Raw genomic sequence first — 24,825 nt, 5'->3', positions numbered from 1 at the left:
AAAGAAAAAGATTGGTGAAGACAAATGTAGGTCCCTTACAGTCAGAAACAGGCATTGCCAGACCTGCTCAGTCTTTCTCCAGCATTTTCTGTTTTTATCTTGGATTTACAGCATCCGCAGTATGTTGGTTTTATTTGAATGAAGAAATTGGTTTGAAAAACCATCTCAAATATTTTCAAAAACAATAATACAAAATACTGCAACTTGACTTTTATGACACCCGCAATATTGTTTCAGAACAAATGATTTGGCCTGCTCCTGGAATCCCCTGTGAAAGAGAAGAGGAACACTCACAGGCCCCATTCCTAGAAGATGCCACCTATTCATCATCACAAGATCTGGACACGATGGCATGTCACTTCGATACAGCACTGGAAATTCAATCCACAGAAAGGTAAACTCTTTAGGCTTTACATTTTGCAAAGATATTACAATATTTTATACTTCTCGTAATTATTTTTCATACAGCAACAGATAAGAAAAGTTAAATAAAATGCAACATTAACCCTACCGAACAAAAGATGTTTTAAAAAAAAAAGAACAGAAATGTTGAAAATCTGGTTAACCTTTTGGATAAACCCATCATTAAAACTCTGTGCTTGAAACAAGAGTCCCCTTTCTGGCACGGAAAAAACAGAGGGTGAGACAATACGGACGCCACGGTGGTACAGTGGTCAGCACTACTGCCCCGCAGCACCAGGGACACGGGTTAGATTCTGACCTTGGGTGACTGTCTGCACATTCTTCCCATGCCTGCGTGGGTTTCCTCTGGGTACCCTGGTTTCCTCTCTCTCTCCCCCCCCCTCTCCTCTCCTCTCCCCCCCCCCCCCCCCCCCCCCCCCCCCCCCCCCCCCCCCACCGCAGTCCAGAGATGTACAGGTACATGTTAGGTGGATTGGCTATGCTCAATTGATCCTTAGTGTCCAAAGATTAGGTGGGGTTGTGGGAATAGGGTGGGGGCGTGGGCCTTGGTAGGGTGCTCTTTGAGGGTCGGTGCAGACTCGATGGACTGAATGGCCTCCTTCTGTACTGTAGGGATTCTACTTTCCTATGACTAACAGTTGGAGATAATTAAGACAGGTTTGCATACTCTTTGTGAAAAGTCAACATATGAATTTTAAGAACCAATATTTTTTTTTTACATGTTCAAGAGCCCAGAGATTGACAGTGCCGATCAACTTTTGAAAAACATTGAAAAATGTTTTTATATTTGTCGTTTCAGTGACATTCAGGAAATGAGGTACCTTCTGAGAAATCTCAGGGAATCCATACCACAATATCTTAAAATACAAGGTATGTATTTGACATTTATAAGTGCAAACTTATAAAAACTGCATGTTTGACAAGTTCCTTTGAAACAATGGGTGTGATCCAATGGCTACGATGTGCCCGAACAGCAGCTCACCGTGACGCAGCGTGGCTGATGAAGGCTGGGAAACCCCGCTCCCGGGATCTACCCAACTCCAAACAGCTCGCTAGATCCAACATGATCTTGAGAGATGTTGCAATGTAAATCCCACCCACAATGGGCAGGATCACTGTTTGGCAAAGCTGCATATTAGAGCGAGGCAGCTAGTCTCACTCTAATGTGCAGATTCCCGAGGTACCTCAGATTTTGGGGTTCAACCCCTTCACCTCAGACTTCGGGCGAGCGGCGTTCAGCCTTGATTCCCACAAACGTAACGGCATTCATGGAGGTCTCCCAGGGGATTGGAGGTCCCCAGCTCCATGCCCTTTGGACATGGAGGGCAGTGCCACCTGAGTACCATGGCAATGCCTACCTGCCACCATGGTAGTGGCATCATGGCAGTGGCATCTGGGTGCTAGTCTGGCATTGCCCAGGTAGCTCTGCCAGCTGGCATTGGCACTGTAAGGTTGGCACTGCCAAGGTGACAAGCTGGCATGGGTGTTGGGGGCCTCGGAGAATCTGGACACCATTTAAAAATGGTGTCTCAATCTCTCGCTCCACAGAAATTGTTATACATTATATTTGATATCTGATGCAGTAATGTTTTTAAATGCCTGGGTGAAGGTATATATTTGTTGCAGTAATATTACCAAAGAACCTAGGTTAAGGTTCCCAGATTGTGTATCTGCTGAAGCTGTAATTAAGGAATCATAAGAGACTGAGGTCATTATTGATTTTAACCACTTCTATGGTTACAGATAAAGTGCCAATGGAATTGTATTTTGATTCCCCGGAGCATAGATTTTTTAATGGGGGGGGGGGTTGGGGGGGGGGGGGGGGGCGGCGGCGCGGTGGGGGGGGGGGGAAGAGTAATGTTTAGTCTCAGCTAAGCAGGTCATGGAACTTCGTGGGATAAAAATTATGTAATTAATAGGAGCCAGGTCCGTCTGTAGTTTTGTAGTTTGCCATAGGATTGGAGTCTGATGAAAGGGACTCTCTCTAACAGTTTCTAAACAGCTAAGTAAGCAAATCCATTTGTGAACTTTGTTCATAAGTGGCATTTGAACTGTATTGGGTTGCTTAATTAGAGTTAGTTGCAGTAATTGGAGTTAGTTGCAGTTATAGATAGGTTTAAGTTTATCCTTTTATTTAAGAACTGCTTAACTGATAATTGTAAAGCTATTTCTTTGATGTCAATGTGGTTAATTCTGTGCTTAAATTAAATTTGTTTTAATATACATGATGCGCATTGGTCAGAGTCATCACTTCTGGGGTGAAGTATCCTTTCCTGTCAGTTTTCCAAATTTGTTAGTGGTTCTCACCCAGAATCCTAACAAATACTGAGGTCTGGTCTTGTATCCCAACATCTGCGTAGGTTTCCCTGGGTGCTCTGGTTTCCTCTCACAGTGCAAAAATGTGCAGGTTAGGTGGATTGGCCATGATCAATGCACAGGGTTATGGGGATAGGGCACGGGAGTGGGCCTAGACATAGCGCTCTTCGAGGGATGGTTCAGGCTCAGTGGGCCGAATGGCTTCCTTCTGCACTGTAGGGATTCAGTATGACTCCAGACCCACAGCAACGTGGCTGACTCTTAACTGCCCTCTAAAATGGCCAAACAACCCACTCAGTTATGCCAAAACTGTAAAAAAAAGAAACAGGATGGACCTCCTGGCGTTGAATTTTCTCCCCCTGTTAACCCTGCCAAGTTCTCGGAACCTTCACCGGCTTGTGTCAAAATTGGGAGAACTGCCCCAAAGACTAGTCAAGCAATGACCCGACATAGTCATACACATGGAATCATACCTTAGAACCAATGTCCCAGACACCACCATTTCCAGCCCTAGGGATGTCCTGTCTCACCAACGGGACAGGATCCAGCAGCACACCAACGTACAGGAGATAGTTGCCTTGGCATTGGGCAAGGAAATCTCCTGCTGATTACCACCTACTACTTTCCCTCAGCTGATGAATCCGTACTCCATGTTGAATACCACTTGGAGGAAGCACTGAAGGTGGCAAAGGCACAGAATGTACACTGGTTGGAGGACTTCATAAGTCCATCAAGAAGTGTGGCGCAGTAGTAGCAATACTGACCAAGCTGGCAGAGTCCAAAAGAAGGTCATTGCTGCTAGACTGGGTCTTTGGCAGGTGATGAGAGAACCTACTAAACTAGTCTATCTGTCCATGATACTAAAAGGTAGGAGTGACCGCTGCACTGTAATTGTGAAGACAAAGTCCTGTTTTCACTCTGAATGGATCCTCTGTCGTGTTGCACCTGCCACTGTGCTAAATGGGATATCAGAACAGATCTAGCAGTTCTTAGCTGGGCTTCTATGAGGTGCTGTGGACCATCATCATCAGCAGAATTATATTCAGCTACAATATGTAACCTGCCATAACACTTACTCTACCATTATCAACCCAAGGGTTCAATGGAGTGTGCAGGGGGCTATGCCAGGAGCAGCATCAGGCAGACATGAAAAGGAGGTGCCAACCTGGAGAAGATGCTACTTGCATGCCAAACAGTGGTAACAGCATGCAGTTGTTGCTTGTTATGCTTTTACTTAATTGCTCTGTTTTAATAACCTTTGCTCTAGAGTCGCCAAGTATTTTTCTGATACCACCACGAGGTTCAAAACCAAGTGCTGATCAATAACTCAATACACCAGTTAGTAAGTTTCAAATAAAAACACGTTTATTATACACACAGTCAATCAATACTCATGCTTAAAACTCTACTTACTAGACTATCACTGCAACTAAAGGCCTATACTTAGCTTTCAAACGGCCCAGCAGGTCAGAGGAACAATGGCCTTTGTCCGGTTCTGAATCTGCAGGCTTCAAGCTGGTATGGGATAGTAGCTAGGAGCGTCTATCTCATAGCGTGCGTTGACTGGAGACTTACTTGGCTGGTGCAGCTGCTAGGCAGGTCTCTCCTTGTTGAGAGTCACGGTCAAGAGTTCTTTGAGAGCTGCCAAGAGAGCGAACTGAACTTGGGGACTCTACTTTATAGTCCCCAGGGGTTTCGCGCCCTTTTGGGCGGACCCTGGACTTGGTCCCAATTAATTGGACCATGTCCCGATCGTTTCTATCGATTTCTCCAATACTGGAGGTGTTCCCTGATCGTTAGGTGGGCCCCATGTGTCCATTGGCCTGCCTTTGTCCTGGCTCCCGCTGGCGCCGGGGAGTCTGGTTTGGTCCCGATTGCTTCAATGTTTCTGATTATTTCTGGGGATTGCTCATTAGTATGTAGATGGCTATTGGTTTCGGTTCTGTCTGGGTTCTGCAAATCTTAATACACAGGAAACCTTGCACCTGCTTCTTTGTCCTGTGGCTGGCCGATTTTCCCTGCATTCTTTGCGGGTATCCATTTTGGAATCGGGAAGTGGCCAACCCAGGTGACTACACTCCCTCCTTGTGATCCTCAACGCGAAGCGTGAAGGATCACATTACTGCGGTGTCTTCATTCCCTGACCCAGCGAGAACTCCTCCTTGGCCTCTACACTGACCATAACTATGCAATAAAATTTTAACTAACAATTTTACATGCACATCATCAAAACTCTAAGGGGCGCTATGTCATTAAAGGGCATGCATTACAAAACAAAAAAATGGAACCTCTAACTATCCTCGATAAACTACTCTCACTTAAATCACTCAAACATACTAACTTCCTAACTGTACAAATAGCAGCATTCAAATTTTCCTCTGGTTTGGCAGTCAAACACAGAGTTTTACAATCTTTTAGTCACAAATGAACACATTTCTTTATTTACAAATGAAGACGCACAAACAAAACAAATGTTCTTTATTCTAGGTCAAGGGGCTCGGGGGCCTGGTGGAAACCGAAAATAGGGGATCTTATCCTGTATACCGGGGTGCGAGAGCGGTAGGCTCTCCTTCGCCATTCCTTCATGCGGATAGTCTGCACGATGCCGCAGAGTATTGCCAATGCTAGAAGTGCTTCGACAACATACGAAAGAGAATAAACTTATCGCAACATGTCGGGTACTGTTACTTGTCACAGGGCTCTGTGTACTATGGGGGAGTGAATCATTGACGGCCGGTGGGGTGGGGGTGAGGGGGTTCGCGTTTGCGCGCAACCAAATACATAACTCCAGTAAAGAAAGATGGAGGTCGTCCTCATCTTCTCTTCTCTCTTTCCTTCTCTTCTTGTCCTGGAGCTTCTGGAATTCTGTGGATACAAGCATAACATCTGTTATTATCTTGCTTAAGATCTCGTGTGTTAGTCTGTCTGTCCTTTTAGTGCATGAGTTACCCTTTATAATTGGTCACCATCTGTGACTCCCTCATTTTTAAAAAAACCGAATTTCAGGACCAGACATTCTTGAAAGTACTGAAACAGTGCGAGCCGTCTCGCAGCCTGTGCGATTTACCATCCCTATGTTTGAGGATGTAAATAGCATGAGGGGAAGCAACCGAAGGATTACCTTAAAACAAAACAAAAACTTTTGAACCAAAAGAGCCAAAATGAGGTGCGTATGGGCCGCGGCGGGTAACAGTTGGATGGAATCCCCGGATAGGGCGGGCTGTGCCGTACCCGAGCTTGGCTGACCAGAGGGGGGCTCCTCAGACAGGGCGGGGATAAGTGCCGTTTCTCCACTGCCTGAGTAACTGGCAAGAACGGGCAAGAATGTAGTCATCGTGGGGGTTGCCGTAGTGCCTCTACCGTCCAATCGGAAGAGCAGTTATGAAATGGGTGCTGGCAAGTTCTCAGCGGTTTCTGCTGAGAAGCATGCCGGTAAGTTCTCAGAGGTATCTGTGGACAAATGTGGCGTGGGGCTGTGGAAGGCTTTTTAAATTCAAACAAAGAACATTTGACAAACACAAACAAAAAAACATGCAACGAGTATCATGCAGGTTCCATCAGAAAGGGCACCGTTTCTCTCTTAAGCGGTTCCTTTTTAAACATCATCTGGACACCTCAGTTTTCTGTTGCGAACAGGGTCGCAAAGGGTTTCTCGTGGTGGGAGTCAGACTCAATGTCATCATCTTCTCCCGGATGCCATACTCTTGAATGGATGAGGGTCGCCAAAGCTGCGTGGTGTGAGTTGGGGTTCAGCTCATCGTTCCGGATGAGCCTGAATGAATTGTCGCGGTGCCAAATACGTGTGTCGAGTTCGGAGGTAACGGAGTCGGGGTCGACATCGTAGGGTGGTGGTGCTGGGTGTGGGGCATTAAGGAATGTGATCAGGAAGGGATCACTGGAATTGTGTTCAGAGTCGCTGGGAGTGGGGCCTGTTGCAGGGGGATGGTAGCGAGGCGTGCTGTGGCTGTCGTATGTGTCACTGTCGCTGCTGTCTGTGGGCGTGAAGGGGCGGAGTCGAGAGTCAGGGGGCGGAGTCGAGGTTGAGTCCGTGGATGGGCTGGTCGGGCTGGGGGAGGGGAAGAATGCGTTTCCTGTGGGCGGGACGTGGTCATCTGCTGCGGCAATCAGGACGTGGTGTGCGTGGTTGGACGGCGAGCCATATGCCTTGAGCTGGTTAATATGAAACCACGCAGTCTTTCCGTTGGGGTACTTTATTTTATACACGGAGCGGCTTACTTTGTCCGAAATGGAGTACGGACCTGAGTACTTGGGTGACAGGAATGTGCTGGGGTTGTAAAGGGATAGCATCACCTGCTGACCTACTTCAAACTCAGTCCCATGCACTGTCTTGTCGAAACAAGCCTTGCTCTGTTACTTTCTGGTGCCTAGTTTTACTGCGGCTGCCAGCTGAGCTGTTTTAACATTCTCTACAAGCTGTCTAACTGCGTTCTCGTGGGTGAGGGCCGTCACTTTGGGGCTGGTCAAGTCTAAACCTAATAAATATTCTGTGCCTTTCATGGGGCGTCCGGTTATGAGAGTGTGGGGGGTGTATCCTGTTGATGTGGAAACAGTGTTGCGTAAAAACATGAGAGCAAATGGGAGGACTGAGTCCCAATGGTTCTATTGAACCATCTTTCTGAGGGTGGCTTTTAGGGTCCGATTCATCCTTTCGACAATACCACTTGACTGGGGGTGGTATGCGATTTGGAATTTTTGGGTAATGCCAAATATAGTTAGGATGTTTTTCATTACGCGTCCCGTAAAATGGGAGCCTTGGTCGGATTCAATGCTGCGGGGGAGTCCCCATCTCGTAAAGATTTGGTGGGTCAGAATTTTGGCTGTGGTCTTCGCCGTATTAGTCCTTGATGGGAATGCCTCTACCCATTTTGTAAATGTGTCGATGACCACCAACACAGATTTGTAACCATTTCTGCAAGGGGGTAAGGGTCCTATGAAGTCAATCTGGAGGTTAGTCCAGGGGCCAGTAACTGGGCGGGTGTGGCTAAGTTGAGCCTTTTTTGCATATCTGTCCGGATTGTTTTGGGCACAGATCAAGCAATTCTCAACGTAGTGGGTGATGTCTGATTTTAAATTTGGCCACCAACAGAGCTGCCTGAGGTGGGCTATAGTGGGCTCAATTCCCTGGTGTCCATGACTGTCATGGAACAAACATATGAGTTGATTCCTGTCCTGCTCAGGAACTACATAAAGACTGTCTTTCAGGATCACACCGTCATGTGTGTTCAGAGAATTCCTAAATCTGTCGTACGGTGCTGGGAAGTTTCCCTTTAAAATCTCCCTGAGCTTTTCATCTTGTTTCTGGGCCTGTGTTAAATCTTGTATGTTGGTCTGTGAGACCTGAACTGCGTGTACTGGGGCGCTTTCGGGGGGGGGTTCCAAAAATAACCATGCCTGGAGCCTGCTTTAGCTAGTGCGTCAGCTTTTACATTTCCAGGTGGGGAGGAACGGTGGTGACTACGAACTTTTATGATTCCATATGTCCTGTCCTTTGCTTGTTCTAAAATATGTCGGAGTAATGGGGCGGATGGTCGGGGTTTTCCGTCTGCGGAAACAAATCCTCTTGCTTCCTACAGGGGTAGGAATTCTATTAGGCTGTTGCAGACATAGAGGCTGTCCGAGTATATGTCTGCTGGGCTGGGAAAGGAATCGCGGTGATCTACTATATAAACAATGGCTGCCAGTTCTGCTGCCTGCGAGCCTAAGTGTCCTGGTAGCTTTAATGAGATTTCTTCTAGGGCGCGTCCCTGTGCGTCCTCTACATAAATTCCACATCCTGTTATGCGTTTCCCATCTAATACAGTGGAAGAGCCATCCACATATATTCTCAGGGGTGCGCACGTGTCTGTGTGCTGGTGTCTCTGGGATGAATTTCCTATCTTCTTGGGAGGTGTTTTAGCGATGAAGGGGCCTGTGTTGTGATGTGGTGGGATAATCTCGCATTCATGAGGGGTGCCTGGGTACTGTAAGTCATCCGCAAGGAAAGTGTGGGTTTTAGTCCTTTTAACAGTGATGTCCCGTCCCTGCAAAAGAAGGGTCCAACGGGCTGCTCGGATTTGGCTGACTGTGCCATCCTTAAGTCGTCCGTCTAATAAAAGTTGTGTCGGGGTGTGTTCCGTGAGGATTGTGATGGGGTTGAGTCCTGTTATGTATGAAAAATACTGAACTGCCCAGAAAACTGCGAGCAGGTGCCTTTCACAGGCAGAAAATCCCTGCTCCACAGGATCTAAAACTCTTGAGGCGTATGCCATGGGTCTTAACTGTTTGTGCCAATCCTGGAGGAGCACGGCCGAAAGGGTGCGATCTGTGCTAGCTACCTCTATAGCGTAGGGGGGAAAGCGGGTCCAGAACATGTAGTGTGGGGGCTGCAATGAGTGCGCGTTTTAAAGCATCCACGGCATCCGTATGCTGCGGAAGCCATTCCCAAGGAGCTTTTTTTCTTTAGGAGGTCGGATAGGGGCGCTGCTTTAGTGGCTAAACCGTCTATGTGGTTTCGGCAGTGGCCAACCAGTCCTAAAAATGACCGGAGGGCTGATACATTTTGGGGAAGGGGCAATTTGACAATCGAGTCAATCCTTTTATGCTCGATCTCACGTTTACAGTGTGTAATAATTGTTCCCAAATATATCACCTTGTCTTCCAAGATTTGGGCCTTTTTGGGGTTAACTTTACATCCAATCTGCTGCAGGAGCCCTAGGAGTTCTGACAGAAGCGAGATGTGCTCTGCCTTGGTGTCTGTCTGCAGTAACAGGTCGTCTACGTACTGGACCAGATATTTGGGGCGAGAAAATTGAGATAAACCATTTGCCAGCTGTCGGTGGAAAATGGAGGGGGAGTTGTGGAATCCTTGTGGGAGGCATGTCCACGTATATTGCTGACCTTTGAAAGTGAAGGCAAATTTATACTGGCACGCTTTTGCCAATGGAATGGACCAGAATCCGTTGCTGATGTCCAAAACCGTAAAATATCGTGAATGGAGTCCCTGTTTGAGCATGGTCTCGGGACTTGTGGCTACAGTGGGGGCTGCTGCTGGGGTGACTTTGTTGAGTTCCCGGTAATCGATGGTCAGTCGCCATGTTCCATCGGGTTTTCTTACTGGCCAAATCGGGGCATTATTAGTGGAGGCTACTGATCTAATAAGCTGTCTATTACCTTGGAGATTTCTGCCTCTGCCTCTTGGGGAAATCCGTATTGCTTTTGGGGTCTGGGGTCAGGTCCTGTAATCTGAACCAAGCCAGCCATACTGCCACAGTCGTGTTTATGATGTGCAAATGCTGCTCTGTTTTTCTGCAGAACTGCCCTAACCTGCTTGTCTGTGCTAATTGTGCTCGGGTCAAACCAGTATTCGCCGACTGCGCTGATCCTATTAGCATAATCCCCTACTGTGAGCGTGGCGGGGGCTCTTGCTGTTTTCACCATTTTCCAGACACATTTGTTTACTGGATCGAATGAAAGGTTGTGGGAGCTCAAGAAATCAATTCCCAAAATGTGTTCTGCTGTGTGGGGTAGATCGACTAAAACTATGGGGTGTTTGGTTGTAATATTGCCAATCTGAATGGATACAGGGATTGTGATGTGTCCCTGCTGTGAGTGGCCTGTAAAGTCGCTGAGGGTGATGGTATCTGTAGTGGGCCACGTGTCTTTTTGGAACATGGTGGAGGAATTAAGTGTGGTGCGGGACCCTCCTGTGTCCCAAAGAAATTCAACGGGCTGACCCCGTACTTTTGCTGCAACGACCGGTCGGCCAGACCTATCCCAAAGGGTGTTGCAGACCCAAGTTGGGGAGCCCGAACATGGCCAGTCTGTGCTGTTCATATCTGCCTGATCTGAAAGGTCACTTACACTGTGAATAGGCTTTGTCCTATTCCTATTTAGGGTGCCTGTCTGTTGTGCTCTCTGTGATTTCTGCCGGGCATTGCACTCTCGTGCAAAGTGTCCTAATTGACCACAGTTAACATTCTTGGGATTTCTGGGGTGGGCTGTTTCTACCTTCATTTACCCATGCGGGGTTTTGGTGCGTTTTTACTGCATGTATATCTGCCTCTGCCTGCTCTTCATCGGGTTTCCGAAATGCTGGTTTATTGTGTACGGATTGCTCCCAAGCGCGGGACAACTTTTAAAAACCCATTTTTCGTTGTGGGCCTTATCTGAGGGGTCATAATTTGCGCAAGCTCTCTGTCCTGCCTCTGTGGCATGAGAGATCAGGATTCGAGTCCATTTGGCCGTGTTATCTGGGGACAAATGGGCACGCGTTGAGTCTCCGAAAACTGCCGTGAAATCCACAAGCGTCCAGCAAACACTGTGGGGTGTTCGGTTTTCTTCTGCCTGCATCTGTTCAGGTCTTCTACTGGGTCTCCTCTATTGTAACCGATCGCATCTAGGATCGCTGTGTGCATCTCTGCTAGGGTGCCTCCTCCTACATTCTGTGGGCGGCAAGGGCTGCTACAACGGAAGGGTCTAGGCTCAAAACTGTGAGCTTCACTCGCTCTTTCTCGTCCAGGCTGTACATGGTCACCTGCTGCTTAACCTTTGCAAAGAATTGGTGGGGGTCTGAAGTGGGGAGGAACGGTGTGATCTTCTCGCACGCGTCCCGTAATTGGGTCACGGTTAAGGGGGTGGTGTAAAGGAACTCAGTGTCTCCTTCTGGTGCGGCTCTGCGGTGGGTAGTTACTGGATTCATGGGGGTGTGATCTATCTGCTCTGTGGGGGGTTGGGTGCTCTTCTCTTCTGGGGCTTCTCTTGTGCACATGTTCCATGTACATACCTATGCGCTGTCTCATTTAACTCTTGCCAATTGGGGCCGTTTTCCTCATTTAATTGGGATCCAAATGTGCTTCGGAATCCATTCTGGACTGAAAGCAGACACTGCAGTTCTGCAATCTGCTTCCGGCACTTTGCATGATCTACTGAGCTTTGTCTCTGCTCCGTGGTGGAAGCATGGAGTGCTCGTCGAGCTGCCTTTAATTCGCTGCACTGCTTTTGCAATGCCTCTACCTGCTGTTCTGTTTCTTGTCGTACCAGGACCGCACATTATGTGTCCTGGTAGGCCTTGTCCTATTGGGTCTGGAAGCTGCTTAAGTGCGCCAGACAAGACTGGCGTGCCCTCTTGGCATCATCCACCTCTGTCTTTTGCTGCCAACTTCCCCTTTAACTCTATGTTCTCCTTCTCTAGCTCACTTATATCGACTTTACTCATCCTATTCCTCTCATCTATCTCTTTACGGAGCATCCGAACGACCTCCTCTGTGCCTCGCAATTGTGCCAGACAGGACACGATTGCCATCGGCTTGCGAGCTTTCCCCAAGCTCTTTTGTGGATCTCTGTCAGGTTCTCCCACCAAGTATGTCCTATACTCCCAGGAGCTGTTTCCTCATTTGCACAAAATTCGCTCCAAAGGGGCCATCCCTTCCCTTTGAGGTACTTTCTAATCTCTTCTTCCCAAACGGGACACTGTCCTACTCTACTGGTCGCTGCGACCACGAATTTCTGCGGGTGCATAAGGCGTCCCATTGCCTTCATTGCCATTTTTCCTATCGGAGTTCTCTTTAAATTTGGAAGAAGGGGGGGAATTCCGGTGGTGGCAATGTTCGAGTGAGCCGCACATTCGGTGGGCTCTCACTCCGGCGGGGCTTTAGGGGCTGATTCCCTGCGATAGCAGGACCACGGAGCGGCAAAAAGGCAGCCGCGAAAGTGCTGGAGAGCGGGCTGCAATCTATGGGACCGCGGGAGTCCAGGAAGCAGAGGAAGAGAGAGAGAAAGGGACAGAGGAAGCTGACCTGGAACCTAAGATGGCGGACACACGGACCTCGGATTCAGCAATCCAGCAGTTTTGAGTTGCTGAAGTGGGACAGCTTGGACCCGCTCCAGAAAACAGTGGATCAGCTGAATCAGAGGCTGGATGCTCAAGATGTTAAAGTTAAGGAGCTGGGAGAGGCGGTGGAGGAGCAGGCGGATGCGCAGACGGTTGCGGCGCTAGAAGTTGACGGGCTGAAGGAGCGGCAAAGAAGACTGCTGACAGAGTGGAGGAGTTGGAGAATAGAGCCCGCAGGAACAATCTGAGGATGATCGGCCTCCCAGAGGGGGCTGATGCCGCAGCGTTTGTGGCAGACCTGTTGATGCAGCTGATGGGGTCTGAAGCCTTGCCGCGACCGCCGGAGCTGGAGGGGGCACACAGAGTGCAGGCGAGACAGGGGCGGCCGGGGGGACCCCCCCGCCCCATTGGTGATCAGGTTCCACAGGTTCGTGGACAAGGAGCGGGTGCTGCGGTGGGCGAAGAGCGCCAGGAGCAGCACGTGGAACAACAGTGTTCTCCGCATTTACCAGGACCTAAGCCAGGAGGTGGCTCGGCGGAGAGCAGCCTTTAAACAAGTCAAGGAGATGCTGTTCAAGAAGCACGTGAAGTTTGGTCTGCTGTTCCCGGCCCGTCTTTGGGTCACGTATCAGGGTCTTCTCCGAGCCTGAAGAAGCGATGGACTTTGCGAGGGATCAGGGGCTGGTCCCGAAAAGAGGTCCCACGGGCGTGAATTAGGACCCGAGAACTACCGTATGAAGGGACGCCGAATGTGCCTGGACCGCTGTTCAACGGTTTGCTGGGTTAAAGGGGCCAAGCGGGACATTTGGGACTCTTCCCTTTGTTTTTGGTTACTGGTTTTTTCTTTTGTTTTTGTTTTCTTCCTCTTTTTTCAGTGTTTTCCTTTCATGCGGGTTTTTACTTTTTGTGGGGCTCGCTGAGGGCACTGGAGCCAGTATGGTGCTAAGGGTGGCCGGTCAGCAAGGGGGGGTTAAGGACGTGGGTTGGGGGGTTTTTGTTTTACTGATGTCCATGCCTTCCTGTGCCAGTGAGTTTGCTCCAGTGGGTTGGAGAGGGGGATGGGGCGCCGGGGAGTGGGGATATATATATATATATATATATAGAACAGTACAGCACAGAACAGGCCCTTCGGCCCTCGATGTTGTGCCGAGCAATGATCACCCTACTCAAGCCAACATATCCACCCTATACCAGTACCCCCCCCCCCCCCCAAATTAACCTTATTTTTTAGGACACTAAGGGCAATTTAGCATGGCCAATCCACCTAACCCGCACATCTTTGGACTGTGGGAGGAAACCGGAGCACCCGGAGGAAACCCACGCACACACGGGGAGGATGTGCAGACTCCCCACAGACAGTGACCCAGCCAGGAACTGAACCTGGGACCCTGGAGCTGTGAAGCATTTATGCTAACCACCATGCTACCGTGCTGCCCTTGAGGACGGGGAAACAATGGGAATGAGACAGGAGGGCGCCGGAGTGATGAGTCACCGGGCTAGCAGATGGCTACTCAAGGGAGTCGGGGGGGGGGGGGGGGGGGGGGGGAAGAATACAGCCAGTGGATGGCAGGGGTGGGGTTACCGGGGATGTTGTTTGGGGGGGGGTTGTTCTGCTGATGTGGGAGGGATTTGAAGTAGGCAGTGGGAAGGAGGCAGAGGGTGGAGGCAGCCAAGTGGCGGGCCAAGGTTTGCGCGACGCATGGGCCGGGGGCCGGCCCGAGAAAGGCTATGGCTGACTGGATTGGGGGGGGGGGGGGGGGGGGGGATTGTGCCCCCCGACCAGGCTGATCACCTGGAATGTCAGGGGACTGAATGGGCCGGTTATGAGGGCGCGGGTGTTCGCGCACTTGCGGGCCCTGAGGGCGGACGTAATTGTATTGCAGGAGACACATCTGAAAGTGTCCGACCAGACCAGGCTAAGGAAGGGCTGGATTAGCCAGGTCTTCCACTCGGACTTGGATCCGAAGTCCAGGGGGGTAGCAGTCATGATCAACAAGCAGGTTCAATTTGAGGCGGAGGGCATAGCCGCAGACAGGGGGGGCAGATACCTGATGGTAAGGGGCAGACTGGAGTGGAGAAGAGTGGTGCTGGTGAATATATATGCCCTGAACTGGGATGACGTGGACTTTATTAAAAGAGTGCTGGGCAAGATCCCGGACCTGGACTCTCGCAGGCTAATAATGCGGGGGGACTTTAACATGGTCCTTGACCCAGTTCTGGATCGGTCGTGTCCCAGAACAGGTAGACTCCCAGCAATGGCAAGGGAGCTGAAAGGGTTTATGGAGCAAATGGGGGCAGTGGACCCCTGGAGAGCCAGACAGCCGACGGGAAGGGGCTACTCGTTTTACTCGCATGTCCATAAAGTATATTCTAGGATACTCGGCAATCACTATCTCGGACCATGCCATGCCCCGCACTGGGTAGACCTGCAGGTCGGAGGGGCGAATCACCAACGCCCACAATGGAGGCTAGACGTGGGACTGCTGTCGGCGGAGGCGATCACTGAGAGGCTTTGGAGGTGTATGCAAAATTACCTGCAGGTGAATGATACGGGGGAGGTCTCAGCGGCGACCTTGTGAGAGGCGCTAAAGGCAGTAGTGCGGGGAGAGTTGATCTCAATTGGGGCCCACAGAGCCAAGGCAGACAGGGCAGAGATGGACAGATTGGTTAGGGAAATGGGTCGGATAGATGAGGAACACGTGGAGTCCCCGGGGGAGGTTTTACTCAGGGAGAGGCAGAGAGTGCAGGCGGAACTGGGGGCACTATCCACGAGTAGGGCCGTGGAACAGCTTAGGAAGGCGAGGGGCGTGGTGTACGAGCATGGGGAAAAGGCTAGCAGATTGTTAGCGCAGCAACTCAGGAAGAGGGAGGCGGCCAGGGAAATAAGCAGTGATGGATGGGGAGGGGTGCAGAGTGGAGGACCTGGCAGGATTGAATAAGGTATTCCGGGACTTCTATAGCAAGGTGTACACTTCGGAGCCTCCGGAAGAACCAGAGGAGATTAAAAGGTTTCTGGACGGGTTAACTTTCCCAACAGTAGGTGGGGGGGGGGGGGGGGGGGGGGGGGGGGGGGGGGGGGGGCGAGTGGATGAGCTGGGGGCCCCGATTAGAGTGGAGGAGGTATTGGGGGGCCTAAAGGCCATGCAGTCGGGGAAAGCCCCGGGGCCGGATGGATACCCAGTAGAGTTTTATAGGAAGTTCTCTGAGTTAGTGGGCCCGGTCTTGGCGAGGGTTTTTAATGAGGCTAGGGACAGAGGGACCCTGCCACCGACGATGTCGCAAGCCACTATATCACTGATATTGAAGCGGGGTAAAGACCCAGAAGCGTGCGGGTCCTACAGGCCAATCTCCCTGATCAATGTAGATGCCAAGCTCCTGGCAAAGGTACTGGCGATTAGGATTGAGGATTGCGTACCGGAGGTGATTGGGGAGGACCAAACTGGGTTCATGAAAGGCAGGCAGCTGTCAGCCAACTTGAGAAGATTACTTAATGTGATAATGATGCCCCCGGTGGGTAGGGAGGTGGAGGTAGTGGTGGCGATGGACGCCGAGAAGGCCTTTGACCGGGTGGAGTGGGGCTATCTATGGGAGGTGCTCGGATGGTTTGGGTTCAGGGAGGGACTGGTGAATTGGATCAAGTTATTATATCAGGCCCCAAAGGCCAGCGTCAGGACAAACAGAGAAGTGTCAGAGTATTTTAGACTGTACCGTGGGACCAGACAGGGCTGCCCGCTCTCCCCGCTGCTGTTTGCGCTGGCCATAGAGCTGCTGGCGATTGCGCTGAGAGCCGCAAAGGGATGGAAGGGGATGGTTAGGGGCGGGGTGGAACATAGGGTCTCTCTTTATTCATTCCGGTTCATTTTTCAGTGCCTCCCGTCTTTATCCCACAGTCCTTCTTCAAAAGGGTTAACAAGATGATCATGAGCTTTGTCTGGGCAGGAAAATCCCCGCGGGTGAAGAAGGCGATGCTTGAGAGGAGCCGCAGCGAGGGAGGGCTGCATTGCCGAGTCTGATTAACTACCGCGCTTTACCCCGCTTCAATGTCAGTGATATAGTGGCTTGCGACATCGTCGTTGGCAGGGTCCCTCTGTCCCTGTCCCTAGCGGCTAATGTTGCTATGATAAGGAAGTGGATGGTGGGTACGGGGTCTATCTGGGAGCGGGTGGAGGCGGCTTCGTGCAGGGGCTCCAGTTTGGCAGCCCTGGTCACGACTCCTCTACCGCTGCCGCCGGCCAGGTACTCCACCAGCCCAGTAGTGGTGGCGACCCTGCGGATATGGGGCCAGTGGAGGAGGCATGTAGGGGAGATGGGGGTGTCTGTCTGGGCGCCAATCTGCGACAACCATCGGTTTGCCCCCGGGAGTATGGATGGGGGGTTTCGAGCATGGCAGCGGGGGGGGGGGGGGGGGGGGGGGTGCGATATGTTCCTGGAAGGGAGCTTTGCGAGTTTGAGGAGCTTGGAGGAGAAATTTGGTCTGGTAAGGTGAAATTATTTCAGGTATCTACAGTTGCGGGACTTTGTCCATAGACAGGTCCCATCCTTCCCACGCTTCCCACCAATGGGGATCCAAGACAGAATAGTTTCTAGGGGGGAAAGGAGGGGAGGGTAGAGTCTCTGATATTTATAAGGTGCTCATGAAGGGGGAAGGGTCCCAGACGGAGGAACTGAAACTCAAATGGGAGGAGGAGCTAGACAGGGAAATGGAGGACGGGCTGTGGGCAGAAGCCCTGAGTAGGGTGAATTCGACCGCAACATGTGCCAGGCTCGGCCTGATTCAATTTAAGGTCGTTCACCGGGCTCACATGACGGTGGCTCGGATGAGCAAATTCTTTGGGGTAGAGGACAAATGCGCTAGGTGCGCAGGAGGACCAGCGAACCATGTACATATGCTTTGGACATGCCCGATGCTTAGGGGGTAGTGGGAGGGATTCGCGGGGATCGGGTCCAGGGGTGGCAATTCTTCGGGTTTCGGAAGACCCAGGAGTCCAGGGTGAGAAAGAGGCCGATGTTTTGGCCTTTGCTTCCCTGATAGCCCGGCAACGAATACTATTGGCGTGGAGGGACTCAAAGCCACCGAAGACCGAGTTGTGGCTTTCGGACCTGTCGAGTTTTCTGGATATGGAAAAAATTAAGTTTGCCTTGAGGGGATCTGTACAGGGGTTCGCCCGAAGGTGGCAACCATTCATTGACTTATTTGCGGGAGAGTGAGCTTCAGCAGGGGGGGGGTTAGAGTAGAGTAGAGTAGGAGGGATAAATTGGCGGGGAGTGCCGATGGGAGAGGAGCGGGCTTGTGCAGCATGTTACGATTGAATGGCAGAGCAGGCTCGAATGGCCAGGTGGCCTACTCCTGCGCCTAGTTCTTATGTTCTAGGTATATTTTAATTTAAACCAAACTTGAATTTAATCACAAAATTAACCACATTAACAAAGAAATAGATTACAGTTAACAGTTACAACAGTTCTTAAGAAGAAACCTTTTCATGGTAACTTAATTGCAGTGTTAATGTAAGCCTACTTGTGACAATAAAGATTATTAATATTAACTTCCTAAACCTGCCACTATCTTCCAATTAAACAAATATATAATAAATGCCACTCATGAATCAACTTAGCAACCAGGATTTTACTTGCTTTTCTCTGTGCAGAATCTTTGGACAGAGAACCTTTCAGGACCAAACTGAAACACCTCTGTTCAGTCCGGAGTTCAAAGATGTACTGACTCTTCAGACAGACCTGGCTCCTTCCATTAATATCATCCGTACCAAAGCATAAAGCGTTCTTTTGTCTCTTCTTACAAGATGCCCCTCGACTTGTTTAGCCAGGACCAAACACAACACTCTCCATAAACTTTGACAAAGAGTCATCGGACTCGAAATGTTAGCTCTTTTCTCTCCCTACAGATGCTGCCAGATTTGCTGACATTTTCCAGCATTTTCCCTTTCGTTTCAGATTCCAGCATTCGCAGTAATTTGCTTTTATTTTACTCTCCATAAATTATCTACACGCAAGGGGTCCTTAGAACAAAACAATATTCCATTAGCTATCTGTAAACATTTCACCTGCAAATCTATGATTACCATACTTTACAACACCTTGATCATCGTTGTAACAGTCATATTTAACCCAGGGTTTAATAACAATACTGCAAAAAAAAAGACAATTTCTTTCATTAATTCCACCCATAACCTATTTGAGAATATGTGTTGCTGACTAGGATATATGATGTGTTTAATAATACATCTCGCCTTAATAAGCACAAAACTATCTCCCCAATGCAGTTAAAATGCAAATATTTTGTTGTTTCCATTGACATAAAGTGATATGCACATATAGATATGCTTAAAATGACTACTGTTAAAGATGTTTGAACGAAAAGTGGGATAGAAAGCAACATGCCAGCCAGCTGTATTAAATGGGTATCAGTAAAGTGCAGATTTAACAGAAGATGGTTATTTTCAAATCCAAACAGAGTGTCAGAACTAAGCAATATACGATTTATTTTGGTGCTATAATAAACAGAGCGATAAAGTAAGGAGTGTGCTGGATAAAGTATATAAAAATCATTCTAATTAAAACTGCTGTTTTCTTTGTTCCTCAGAGTTTTCAAACATCTATTTCCCATGTAAACTTTAAAATGCAAGCAGTGACATGCTAATTACCATAATTGGTTAGACATTTTTTGAATGTAGAATCCATGGAGCAGAATTATGATATCCAATTACTTTCCACAACATCCTCCACAATCTGTTCCCAGTGTTTAAGACAGGCATAATTACATGTAACCAGTTCGCACATTCAATTACAAGCATTGTGTGATTTTGAGGTGATGTCTCTCACTTGTTATGAGAATATTCCTAATATCCGAGTTCAGAAACTGCAACAGATGCAGCGGAGGAGATGGTACCTGTGGTGGAGAACTTCAGTTAAATGAGGAGACTAGGAAAGCTGGGATTGTTCTCCATAGAGAAGATAATATTTGGGGAGACTGGATGAAAGCGAATTATGATCAGAAATGCACTCCTTGAAAAGATGATCGAAGCAGTTTCGATACTAACTACTTTGAGAATTGGTTAAAATGGAAAAGGATTGTCAGGCTAGGAAAAGGAGACATTAGCATATCTGGGCTAGTCAGTAAAGATCTGATTACATCTAGCAGAAGCGTCAGTTTAAAAAAAATTACATTTAGAGTACCCAATTATTATTTTTTCCAATTAAGGGGCAATTTAGCATGGCCAATCCACCTAACCTGAACCTCTTTGGGTTGTGGGGGTGAAACCCACGCAGACACGAGGAGAATGTGCAAACTCCTCATGGGCAGTGACCCAGATCCGGGATTCGAACCCGGGTCCTCAGCGTCCCCTCCCCAAAATAGTTTACATTCCTGCTCATTGGACCCTTCAAAGAGTAACAACCAGACATTAAAAACTTTCTGTGCTGTATGATTCTATGGAAACCGCTGAGGACCCGGGTTCGAATCCCGGCCCTGGGTCACTATCCGTGTGGAGTTTGCACATTCTCCCAGTGTCTGCGTGGGTCTCACCTCCCACAACCCAAAACGTAAAATGTGCAGAGTAGGTGGATTGGCCACGCTAAATTGCCCCTCAATTGGAAAAATAAAGAATTGGGTACTCTAAATGTATTTATCTTTTAAATGACTCTATGGAAACAAAACCTGCACCACATAGTTACATAAAGCTGCAATGCTGAAAATTTGGGAGCTTGTATTGAGCACAGCAGGCTGCTTGTCCAATAGCAAGTTACATTGTTCACCAGACTGGAGACTTCGTTGGCTTTAAGATGCTCACGTTATGCCACTAGGTGCGAATTGAAGTGAATGTTTAAACTGGTCAAGTGCAGCAGTGGAGCTGAAGGCCAAGAGGCAGAGTCAACAAAGCAAATGTTTACCCAGCTCCCTGCACAGCCTCTCATGACAGTATTGTATTGGCTGAATTGTATAATTCCACAAATGCCTGTTCCATAAATGTCTGAAAATATATCCATTTGGAATGACCTTAGAACGTCAATTTCTCTTGTGATTTATGCACTGCGCTTGTGAGCCCTGAGCTAACTCCCGCCTTTAAATGTGTGGGCAACGTTTTGATGGCTATCTTGATTTTCTTGTGCCCACTGTTAAGTGGGATTCAGTCTGTTTGAGGGTTCCAATTCTTACTCAGTCCATGTGACTATTCCTAGGGTGTGGTTGATGAGGAGGGAAAAGGGACGAGCACAATACCTATTATTCAATTTAAGCATGTAGGCATTACTGCTAAATATTACTGGTGTCACGTTTTGCAAAAAAATATCAGCACCAAGGTAATTTTGATCCAACAAAAAAAGAAGTGATTTAAAAAAAATCAAAACAGCAATACTTGAATCACCACAGGGGAAATAAAACGGCATGAAAAAAATAAACATTAGGTTGATGACAGCCGCACCATTAGTTCCAATTCTGTACACTTTACAGCCGGCATCAGCCAGGTGACATGATTCCAGGGCTTTGCAATGCTGCATGACACAATACAACAAGTGATCCACAATCTGTTTCTAAGATCTTACCATTTAATGGCACAATGCATTGAAGTGTCAAACTGTTTTTCCCATAGGAGGGTTGTTGGCCGATACAGAATAAAAAAGAGAATTCCAGAATCCTTGTATACAGTATTCAAATGGAGATGAGTGGGCATGGGTAGCACTGTTGCTTCACAGCACCAGGATCCCAGGTTCGATTCCCGGCTTGAGTCAGTGTGTGTGTGGAGTCTGAACATTCTCCCTGTGTCTGCGTGGGTTTCCTCCCACAAGTCCCGAAAGACGTGATGTTACGTAATTTGGACATTCTGAATTCTCCCTGGTGTACCCGAACAGGCGGTGGAATGTGGCGACAAGCAACTTTTCACAGTAACTTCATTGCAGTGTTAATATAAGCCTACTTGTGACAATAAAGATTATTAATTATAGGAAGTCGTATCTTGGAGGCTGGCAAAATGTTTTTGAAACAGATGTGCAAGAAGCCACTCCGCCAGACACCCTGGCTGGAAAATCTGAAAGCTTTTTTTTTTTTACATGGTTCACTAAAAGCTCTTGCCCCTGATGCTGAATTGTTTTTAAACTCGTTGCAAAATCCATTTTTATTCCTTATTCTGTACTTTCTATCCCACAGATGAAACTTGTTTGTTGACCCCATCACCCACACGCCCAAAAATTCGGAAGAGAAGGAAGTGCGGACTATGTTGTATAAAGAAATGAAACCATTTGTTGTGCCCATCAATTCTTAATAAAGTCATAGTTTAGGATAATTGGAATCATAAATGTTTAAATTTGTTGAATATATGTGATTACGAATCCTTCAGCGAACCAAGTGCAATATCAAAGGAACTGCTTTAGCAATTTTAATGTGTAGAACAGCTACCAATGTATTTGTCTTCACAGCATGAGGGTGCTTATTTCGGATTCCCAAAATTCTACAATACTGCTAATCAATGCTGTGTTAGCTTCGTTTGTGCCTTGCTGTTTTTACAAAATGCCTCTCCACTGTTTTGAGATATAAAAGCATTTGTTTTCTTCAGGTGAGGACTAAACATGGATAATAAACCTGTTGTGCAGATCAATATGGCCAGTTAGATGTGGTTACATTTATTTTGTGTGAAGCAGCTGCAGGAAGCTAGATCAATCAGTATCAAAAAATAAATTGCGTACAGTAATAATTTCTTCTCAAATGATTTTTGTGGGTATTTTAAACATATATAAAAGATCCCAACTCTTTGACGTTGGCACTTTATTCACAGTTGAAATTAAATTAAATCACGTCCAAATACACCAAATCTCAGGGCAAGAGGCAAAGGGGGCGAGATAAATGTCAAGAGTGAGAAAACAGTAAAGAAAAATGTTTCTCCTTGTTGACTCATCGCATGACTTGACAGCAGTGCCAGAGATGGGAATCGACAATTCTAGTTTAATATTGAGAGGTGCCTTAAGCATTGTTGCAAAAGACTGTTAAAACACTACAGCAACAAGGCCAAGCTTAAAATAATCTCTCTACTTTCTACACTAAGAGGAGGAATTCCTTGACCTGACCTAATCAAATTACTGGTCAGTTGGAGACGGTGATCACATAAGAAGCCAAATCCTTTGTGTTCTAAACACATGCTTTCAATACTGTAGACACCAAAAAAATATCCTTCCTCCTGCTCTTTCTTTCTCACTCTCTCCAGCCAACTTGTAAGCTTTTGGGCCACATATACTATTTTTAACTCTCCGTGTGCAGCAGAGACTTTAAAGGAAGAACTCAAATTCCAGAACAAACTCAATTCCAGAACAAACTCAATCATGTATACCTTTAAATTGGAAGCGTTGAATTCAGTCTGAAGCTAGAGTAGCCAAACTACTGACTATATGCTCCTTTACCTCCCCCCCCCCCTACTCTGTATACGTGTGCGTGCATGAGAGTTTGTGATAGAGGAAGGCGTGTGCATTTTTTATTACTTTACTTATATCGGTTCAAGTACAATAAAAGTTAACCTCTCAAGAAAACCACTCCTATTGGTTATGTTATGATCACAGCGCGGAAAAAAATAAATGCTCACTGAATTGGCAAGTATAACCTTTTCAAACAAAAACAAAGTATGTTGCAGTCAAACGAGAAGGGAAGCCTCATTCGACCCAGTCTCATCTGCTCATAACTGAAACATTTATTCCGTGATAGCATTAGGAATCAGGCAACAAGCAATTTCTTAACCTTCTCAACATTGCTAGGGCTTTGTTTGAGGCGCAGGAAACAACTTGCGAAAATCAAACAAGGCAGAATACTAATTTATAGTTGTGAAGGAAACAGATATCACAGAACAAGTCTCTTCTGGGCGATAAATCTCTAAGATTTTCTAGTGCATCCATCCATCCATGGACAATAGATATCTTTCACGTAACAAACAGATATGGGGAATCCTTCTGAGTATCAAAGAGTCATATAACTCACAATTCGATGTTGCTCAAGCTCTGCAGGCATAACTGGTGAAACCAATATACAAGTGTCAATACATCAAAGAATCCCTGCAGTGCAGGAGGTCATTCATCCCGTCGAGTCTGCACCGACCCTCGAAAAGAGCACACTATCTAGATCTACGCCCCCCACCTATCCCCGTAACCCAACCTAACCTTTTGGACACTAAGGGGCAATTCAGCATGGCCAATCAACCTGCATATCTTTGGACTGTGGGAGGAAACTCAGAGCACCTGGAGGAAATCCACGCAGACACGGGGAGAAAGTGCAAACTCCAGTCACCCAAGACCAGAATTGAACCTGGGTCGTTGGCACTGTGAGTCAGCAGTGCTAACCCACTGTGCCAGGCCGCCTGAACGCTTAAAAGTTCATATCACACTTTATGGATATGCCAGCTAATTTATATATAATCTTGTCATTGTAAGTTGCATTACAGAATGATGGAATGCTTACAGTGCAGGAGGTACCATCAATCGCATAGGGTGGGATTTTCGGTCTGTTCCAGCCGGCGGGTTCCCTGGTGGCAGAGGATGAGAACAACGGGAAGCCCCATTGATCGGATGATCCTGCCATTGGCCAATGGTGGGCCGCCTCCGCCGCTGTAAAACATGCTGCGTGTGGGGGTAGGAAATTCACGCTGATAGTGTGTGCCAGCTCTCAGGGCTGCTCACCTTGTCCCACTCCCTGCCTTTTCCCCATAGCCCGCATTTTTATTTCCCACTCCAGGTAATTATCCAACTCCCTTTTGAAGGCCTTGATTGAACCTGCCTTTGTCACACCCTCGGGTAGAGTATTTCAGACCTTAACCAAGTGCTTCGTAAAAATGTTTCTCCACATGTCACCGCTGTTTTCTTTCAGTGTCTGGTTTTAGTCCCTTCTGCCAATGGAGCAGTTCTCCCCTCTCTGCCAAATCCAGACCCCTCGTCACCGTGGAAGATATGAAGGTTTCTTGTGAGATTATTGAGAGGTATCAGAAAGGTTAACAGAATTTGTTACAGATGGTATGAGAAAACCCACTAAAAATGTGACGTTTCACTGCTTGCGTAGTTGAGAATTTGAAACAAAAAAAACTAAGGGCAAGATGTCAAACTACAATAAGTACAAAGTTGAAGCAGCAACTACAATAGACTGCTGATTTTTGAAGCTAGGGCACAGTTGCAACTTACAACCATTATAATTATAGAATTATAACAGCAAAATTAGTTACTGCAAAGATCTTCATTTCCTTGGTTGAAGCTCAGAGTAAGGCGACTGAAGGGGATGA

At 47.7% G+C, this 24,825-nt stretch overlaps 1 protein-coding gene across 1 annotated transcript in view; it reads left to right on the top strand.

The window, feature by feature from the left end:
* Window positions 1-22,269, top strand: part of LOC119975204 (regulator of G-protein signaling 7-binding protein-like) — a 52,768-nt gene extending 30,499 nt beyond the window's left edge. Inside the window, exons 4-6 of the mRNA XM_038814817.1 lie at window positions 238-394; window positions 1,223-1,293; window positions 21,726-22,269. Coding sequence (XP_038670745.1) covers window positions 238-394; window positions 1,223-1,293; window positions 21,726-21,811 — 314 coding nt within the window. The 3' untranslated portion in view covers window positions 21,812-22,269. The remainder of the gene's footprint in view (window positions 1-237; window positions 395-1,222; window positions 1,294-21,725) is intronic.
* The last annotated feature ends 2,556 nt before the right edge of the window (window positions 22,270-24,825 follow it).

Source organism: Scyliorhinus canicula, chromosome 12 (assembly GCF_902713615.1).
Source record: "Scyliorhinus canicula chromosome 12, sScyCan1.1, whole genome shotgun sequence".
Taxonomy (NCBI): Eukaryota; Metazoa; Chordata; class Chondrichthyes; order Carcharhiniformes; family Scyliorhinidae; genus Scyliorhinus; species Scyliorhinus canicula.
The sequence above is the reverse complement of the archived record's forward strand: the minus strand, read 5'-3'. Positions and strand labels throughout refer to the sequence as shown.